Source organism: Herpailurus yagouaroundi, unplaced genomic scaffold, assembly GCF_014898765.1.
Source record: "Herpailurus yagouaroundi ecotype Mexico unplaced genomic scaffold, PumYag 28, whole genome shotgun sequence".
Taxonomy (NCBI): domain Eukaryota; kingdom Metazoa; phylum Chordata; class Mammalia; order Carnivora; family Felidae; genus Herpailurus; species Herpailurus yagouaroundi.
Window position 1 is genome coordinate 167839166 of NW_024412376.1, and position 7464 is coordinate 167846629.

The following is a 7464-nucleotide window of genomic DNA, read 5'->3' on the forward strand; positions in this document are numbered from 1 at the left end:
CCAGCTCCGGGACGGCTGTTAGCCTCGCAAGACTAAACTTGCAACTTGTCCGTGCCGACTCTCCCCACCTCCACTCCCCGCCACGAAACCTCCATTCAGGCGTTCCCCACCCACAACTGACCCTGTTCTTACCAAGGTCGACAACGACCGGTGTTTGTTCTGGTGGTCCAGAACCAGGCTTGGCCCTCGCTTGACCTCAGCAGCACGTGACACGTTGACCCCTCCTTTGTAACCAAAGCCCTCACCTGTCTCAGGGCTCTTCCTGCCTCATGGCTGCCCCCTCTCCTCTGGGGCCCCTCACCTCTCTTCCCTCTTGGCGCTCACCTCTGCTCTGGCCGCCCCCAGGCCACAGGGTCTCGGCCAGCACCTGTGTTCCTGACCTTCTCTCCCCAGCCCCTTTCCCAGGCACATCTACCCAGTTGCTCCCTGGACCTCTCTGTCACCTTGAGGGGTCCAGAACATACCCCAAGACTAGCATGGCAGGCACAGCAGCATCCTGGCCCCTCCACCTGCCACTCCAGGCCCTGTCTGCGGGGCTCGGGCCCCTCTTTCCTCCCCAAGGGTGCTCCCAGGAGAGGCTTTCTGAGACAAGCCCTTGGCCGTCCTGACCTTTCACGGTAATAGAAACCCCAATTTGTGCCAGGGCTTGTGGCTGCCCACAAAATACAGGATGCCCAGTTAAATTTAAATTTTGGATATATGAATAACTTGTAGTATAAATATGTCCAAAATATTGCACGGGACGACATGCTTCTACTTAAAGAGTACTTACACTAGAAGTACTTGTACTTTCTATACTGAAAAGTACCCGCCGGTCCCAGATCTGTATTTGCTACATCTGACCACCCAAGCAGAGAACACAGGGTGCATCCCCACCGAAGCCAGCCAAGGGAACCCCAGCACCCTCTGGGCGGGCCCCAGGGGAAGAGGCACTTGCCTCAGCCACCCCTCTGCTCCATCCTGGGGCCCCAGGACAGTAGAATTCTGATGCTATGCCCCACCCCCACCCCCGTGTACCTCGCTCATTTCCAGAATCGAGAGCCGGCCTAAGCTTCAGATGGCTTCGGCACCCCTTTGTCTTTGTCTGGCCTGCTTTAGAGACACCGTCGCTGCTAAGGCGGTTACCTCAACCTCCCACCGCGACCAAGGTAGGACTCTGGTTTGCTCACCGTGGTCCAGGTCCAGACACCTGCGTGCTCACCTGCAGGCCAGGCACTTGCAGGCGGAAAAGCACTGAGGGCGGAACGGGCCACAGGGTGGGAGCACCGCCTTGAGGAGCTCAGAGGCCCAGAGGGAGGGTCTGAGCGAAAGTGTGCGCAGGAACCCTGACAGGGACAAGCTGGGGGTGGAGAGTCGGGAGCCCCTCTCTGGGAGCCGACCGGACCAGAAACCCCCACTCACCTGCCCACCACAGCTGCCAACACACCTGGCCTCCTGCCTGGCACTATTCATGGGTGGGTGACTACGGGCCCATTACCCACAGGCACAACACTCCTATCCGGATTCCAATTCTCTGGTGCGGGAGCTGGGCTCAGGCTATGGGAGGGGCCCAGCAGGCTGGGTGGAGACCATGGGGACCATGCCGGCCCTCCCTGGCCCTCCCTTCCCGGAGGAGCCTTCCGGGGCTGCCCTCCCTCTCCCGGCGGCCACGGCAGGCTAGGCTCCGTGGGGGTCCACGGGCTGGGCCTCCACGGAGCTCCCACCAGAGCCATCCCCAGGACAGTGCAGGGGGGCCCTTGGGGGCTCAGCACCGGAGCAGCTGTTCCAGGGGACCGGGCCAACTTCTGTGCTCCCCTGGCCTCAAAACAAGGGCAGGCAGGCAAGGAAGCAGGTCTCTGAAGGCGGACTGGCAGTGGCCACGGTGCCTGTGGGTCCAGGTCCACACATGTGGCCACGCATGCCCATCTGCTTGGCACTGGCGCTGGTGTGCAGCAGGTGCCCAGTGGGCCTCAGCCCAAATGGGACAGCTGGGGGTCCAAGACGCACAGAGGAGCCCACCCAGGGACGCGGGGGGCGATGCAGGTGGGCTGTGTTGGCCAGAACAGGGAGACAGGACACGGCGTGCTGGGCTGGGCATTTATTGATGAGGGGACAGTGGTGTCTGAGGATCCTCAGCGCCCGGCAGGCCAGCAGGCACACAGGGCCCGGCGCTCGGCCTGCAGCAGGAGGGTCTCCGTCTGCAAAGCAACAAGGGGCGGTGAGGGAGGGCACTTGTACGACTGCTGCCCCCCACCAGCTCCCGTGGGCACTCTGCCCGTTTCCCCCCAAAGCCCACAGGCAGTACCCTCCACCAGCTCCCCAGACCTCAGAGCCACCCCCCCCCACGCCGCCTCCCCACCACTGATTGTCAGACCCTCTGCTACTGGGTGGGCCTCCTCTCCTCCCCACTCCCCTCTTCCAGGAGGGAAAGAGACTCTGTGGTTTCTGCCAGCACCGCAGTCCTGCCCTGGGTCCTGCACACGCGATCCCACGCCTGGACTGCTTCTCACCCGCTCTCCTTCTATGCACATGCCCCTTCCCAGGCTGCCCCCAGCACCGGCCCAGGATGGGCTGGGGGCTGCTGCTCTCAGGAGCCTGGCCTCAGACTCTAGGAGATTCTGGATCCTCAGACCCTGGGGGGCAGTCTAGGCTTCAATCTGGGGAACCCTGGGGGGGCTGCCCAGAAAAGGGGATCAGAGTGGGGTCTCCCCTTCTTTCCACTCTTGGACACTCTCCCCTTTCCCCAGAGGAGTACCTATCTCTGTCCTAAGAGAAAACTATCCTCCCCCCCCCCCCGGCCCCCCGCCAGACCGAGGGACAGCGAGGACATGGGAGAATGTGGGGAGGCTGTGTTCATTCCAGATTTGGGAGGGTGATCCCCGTGCCCTGGGACCCTGTGTGCACACTCGTCCCTCCCCAGGTGAGGCTGGGGAGTGCGGAGCCTCCCAGACCAGACTGCTCTGCCCAACCCTCCCCCACCAAGCAAGCCCTTTCTGACTCCCTGCCCCAGTTTCCCCTCCCCACTGGGTCTCACTGCCCCGCGTAGGGAATGCTGAACTGAGGCTGGCGGTGCCCGGTGGGGCTCACAGGGAATAAGGCCGAGAGGCCTGGGGGAGGAGAGGCACCCTCCCTCACTGAGGCCGGAAACGGTGTGCCAGATGAGGGCGGGAAGATCGCGGGCGCTGCGGGAGGTCCTACCCCACCCCCGTCCCCGTCCCCGTCCCCGCCCTCAGGCAGCACCCTGAGCCAGTGCTCCGGCCAGGCCAGGCCCCCTCCTGGCCAGAGAGGCTCACCCTCGAGTCCAGGCTGTAGGCCGTCTTCCGAAGATCCTGCAGGGCGCGCTGCATGAACTCGAACGCGTGGCAGTCCACGCACGGGCGGCCTACGGAGATGCGCATCAGGGCGGCGAGAACGTGACCCTAGCCCGGTCCCACCCGTGCGCCCCCCACCCAAGGGGTGGCCCGAGCGCCGGACCGCGGCAGGGGCGCCGGGAACAATGGGGAGGCACGGCGCTCCCGCACACCCGGGTGGAGTCACGGCCCCGCGGGGACCCTCCGCGACGCACGTACTCTGCGCGGGGACGGCGCTCCCAGCGGCGGGCTCGGCTCGGGCCTGGGAGCCCAGCAGCGCCACACTCAACAGCAGCAGCAGCAGCCACGGCGGCAGCGACCTCGGGAGCCTGCACGGAGGCGGGGGGGCCATGGCCGAGCGCAGGGAGCCGGGGCCGCCCTGCAGCAAGGCACAGGGGTCAGCCCGACCCGTTCACCCACCTGGGCGACGCCCCCCGCGCCCGCGACCCCTCCCAGCCCGCCCTCACCGGGGTTCACGGACTCCCACCCCGCCCACCCCGGGCCCGCGAACCTCTCCCACCCCGCCCTCACCCGGGCTCATGGACACCCCCCCCACCCTGCCCTCACACCGGTTCATGGAACCCCCACTCCGTCCCCTCCCGGGCTCGCGAACCCCTCCCATCCGGCTCCAACCGGGGCTCATGGACCCCACCCACCCCCCCCACCCCGCCCACCCCGGGCCCGCGAACCCCTCCCACCCTGCCCTCACCCTAGTTTATGGACCTCCCCATCCTACCCCCGCCCCGGGCCCGTGAACCCCTCACACTTCGACACCCTATCCCCGGGCCCTGCGAACCCCTCCCACCCCGCCCTCACCCCCGTTCATGGACCCCCCGCCCCGTCCCTTCCCGGGCTCGCGAACCCCTCCCACCCCGCCCTCAGCTAGGTCCCAAGACCACCCCCCACCTCTGCACCCCGAGCCCGCGACCCGCCCCCCGGGCCCGCGAACGCCCCACCCCGCCCTCACCGCGGTTCAGGGACCCCGCGACAGCAGCGCGGGCGACTCGGGAAGACGTGCCGCGTCGGGCGCGTACCGCGCATGCGCTCCGACCAGACCCCGCCCGGGTCCCCCTTCCGCCGTCGTTGTCATGGGAACCCCGGGACTGCGCGAACCACCAGTTTAAAGGGACCGCGGAAGCTCCAAGACTCCCGAGTTCTCAGCCCTGGCAGGAGCTGCGCTTGCAGCCCCCATCAGGCTCACAGGCGTTGGAGTCGGGAGGGCTGCCGGGAGGAGACGGCATCTGGGCAGAACCTCCAGAGCCACTGCCGGCGGGAACCAAGCTGAGGAAGCGGGAAATTTGCTTCCAGCGGTGCGGGGTCTCGGGGTGTTCCTGGGGCCGATCCTGAGGGTGGGGCTCTATGCACTCTAGGAGCTGGGGAGGCTCCCCGCCGGTCGGTAGGGTCCGGTCGGGTTGGATTGCCCCGGGGAGATCAGGGCCAGGAGCGAGCCAGGCCGTGAGGCGGTGGGGAATCCACGCTCCCGGGTCTTCACTCGGCCCAGCCTGGCCCCCGACCCTCCCGGCCAGGAAAGAAGCCCGCCGGCCCGCCAGGTCCTTCCTCTCCACCTTCGGTGCACGGACACCTACTTGCCACTCCCCTTCCGCCCGCCTTTCCCAGCCTCCAGGTCCAACCACCTTCCCCGGCTGTGTGACCTCGGAGGGGTAGCTTGGCTTCTCTGTGCCCTTTTCTCCCTCGTGGAAGCGCAGGGTTGTTGGAAGTAAAGAACCTCGCTTGTCCCCCCCCCCAGTAGGTGCCCGATGCGCGCGGGCTTCAGGTCCTCGCCGGGCGGAGCTGTTCCCTCTGGCAAGGATGGGCTCCACTTGGCGTCTGCTTGCTGCCTCCAAGGCCCAGCACCTCCGGGGAAGGCGCCCCAGGTCCACGTCCCGGCCGCGTGAGTGCCAGAGAGCCCAGCGGCCCACGCTGTTCGGGGCAGCGCCGGGCCCCCTTCCCGAGCCTGCACGCCCTCCACCCCCTCCGCCGGGCCTGGGGTCAGCTGTGGCCCCGGCCGGACGCGGGCTTCCTGACCCAGGGGAGGGGCCCGTGCTCCTGACCGCCACCTTCTCCTCTTCCCCGTCGGGCGGACGCCGGGCCGGGCTTCCTGTCTGGGGCTCTGGGGCTCTGGGGCTGGGGGACTGCGGGCCGCGTTCCCGGACGTGCGCATTTCCGCGCCCTTCTTGGCCGGGAGCCCCACGTCCCGGTCGCGAACGGAGCCCAGAAGGCGGAGCCTTCTTGCGGGGCCACTCGGTTGAGACCTGCGCGCCGACGCCACACGGCATTGGCTTTTTCTACCTATGGGTCCCAAGCTTGTGACCTGCGCGGGTCCCCCGTCCGCGCACAGGCACAGGGCCGCGTCCACGCGCCGAGGGGGAACTAGCCCACCCAGAAGCAAGGCTCCGGCTGGACCTCGGGCAGCGGTGCTCTTGGAACCACGTTCTTCCCCGCACCGCTGCAGGCTGGTCGAGCGCGTTCTGCTCAGCGGGGAGCGGGTGCCGGTGCGCAGCGTCCCCAGCGTCCCTCCAACACCGCGGATCCATCATCGCGTACCTACCCCCCCTTCGCCGGCGCCCCAGGATCCTCTCCTTTGGGCTCACTTCATCGCACCTTCCCCACCCGACCCTCCGGGGTCTAGACCCCCTGCCGCGGCCGTGCGCCCCCTAGCGGGGAGACCGCGCCGCCCGAGGGGGCAGCGGGATGTCGGGGATGGAACCGCGGGCGGCCCTCGGGGCTGCCAGGGTCTAGACTGCCGAGGCCACACGTGCTCTGTCTCTCTGCATCCCCCCAGCAGAGATGCCCCCTCGCCGCAGTCTGCTTCCCCCTCCGCCTCCCCCTGCCCCTCCTCAGGGCACCGGATGTTCCCTCTCAACTTGGAGCCTTCTCTTCAGCGAACAGGCTGTGATTTATTTTCTATCCAAACGAAACAAACCTCGCGAGTCGCGAGCCCCCACCCCACCTCCGCCGCACCTCTTCTTTCTCTCGAGCCCACTCTTGCTCTGTCTGAATCCTCGCTGCCTTGACCCACCTGCGGAATCTGGGGACGGTCCTCAATCCCCCCCCCCCCCCGGGGACCACCCCCCCCCCCCGCAGTCCCCTCCCCCCCGGCGCTCCACCTCCGCCTGCACCCTCAGGGCGCGGCTGGGCAGACCTTTGCCCCCCACTTCATGTCCCTCCTGAGGGTCCCGTCCTCTGTGACTGCTTCCGATTGCGGCTGTGAAGACCAGCCATGCAGCCTCGGATCCCACGTCCAGCCGCCTCCTGAACGCCACCACGTGGACAGCTGACTTCTCGATGTCAGCAGGTCCTAAACTGACCTCCTGATTTCACCCCTCCGTGTGCTGCCCCACCCCCACCCCAAGATAAAACGCTCCGGCCTTCCCTGTCTCAGGTCCGGGCAGACCGTCCCTGCAGATGCTCGGACCAAACCTGCAGCAATCCTTCTAGAAGTTCTGTCTGCCCCATTCTCAGAGCACCCAGACTCCCTCTCCCCATCCCCTGGCCGCTGGCCCTGCCCCTGGCCGCCGCCCCTCCGGACCCTTGACTCACCGCGCTGTCTTCCTGTTGCGCCCCCTTGTGGTCCAGTCTCCCTAACAGCCAGAAGGAATTTTTCTTATACCTTCTTTATTTTTTTTAAGTTTATTTATTTTAAGAGAGAGAGAGAGCTCGCCCGCGAGTGGGGGAGGGGCGGAGAGGGAGGGAGAGCGAATCCCAAGCAGGCTCCGGGCTGTCAGTGAGGAGCCGGACACCAGGGCTGCGTCTCACCAACCACGAGATCCTGACCTGAGCCACCCAGGCCACCCCTATACCTTCCTTTTAACATTGCAGTAACGCGTACCTACATGCAGTAACATAAAACATACCATTGTAACCATTTTTAAGTGTCCGGTTCAATGGCATTAAGTACGTTCACACTGTTGTGCAGCCGTCCCCGCCCTCCACCTCCAGGACGTCCCCATCTTCCCAAACTGACACCGTCCCCATTAAACACTAACTCCCAACCCCCAGCACCCACCATCCTACTTGTCGCTGTGACTCTGACTGCTCTAGGGGCCTCAAAGAAGTGGACTCATACAGTGTTTGTCCCTTTGTGACTGGCTTATTTCACTGAGCATAGTGTCCTCAAGGTTCATCCGTGTGGTGG

The 7464-nt window shown here is 66.0% G+C and overlaps 1 protein-coding gene across 1 annotated transcript; it reads right to left on the minus strand.

The window, feature by feature from the left end:
- Positions 1 to 2062: 2062 nt before the first annotated feature.
- On the minus strand, positions 2063 to 4388 carry NICOL1 (NELL2 interacting cell ontogeny regulator 1). The gene is made up of 4 exons (XM_040489578.1): positions 4297 to 4388; positions 3549 to 3708; positions 3273 to 3361; positions 2063 to 2177 (listed from the first exon to the last, which is right to left on the minus strand). The coding sequence occupies exons 2-4, from the start codon at positions 3679 to 3681 to the stop codon at positions 2112 to 2114; spliced, it is 288 nt and encodes a 95-aa protein (XP_040345512.1). The 5' UTR covers positions 3682 to 3708; positions 4297 to 4388; the 3' UTR covers positions 2063 to 2111.
- Positions 4389 to 7464: the final 3076 nt, after the last annotated feature.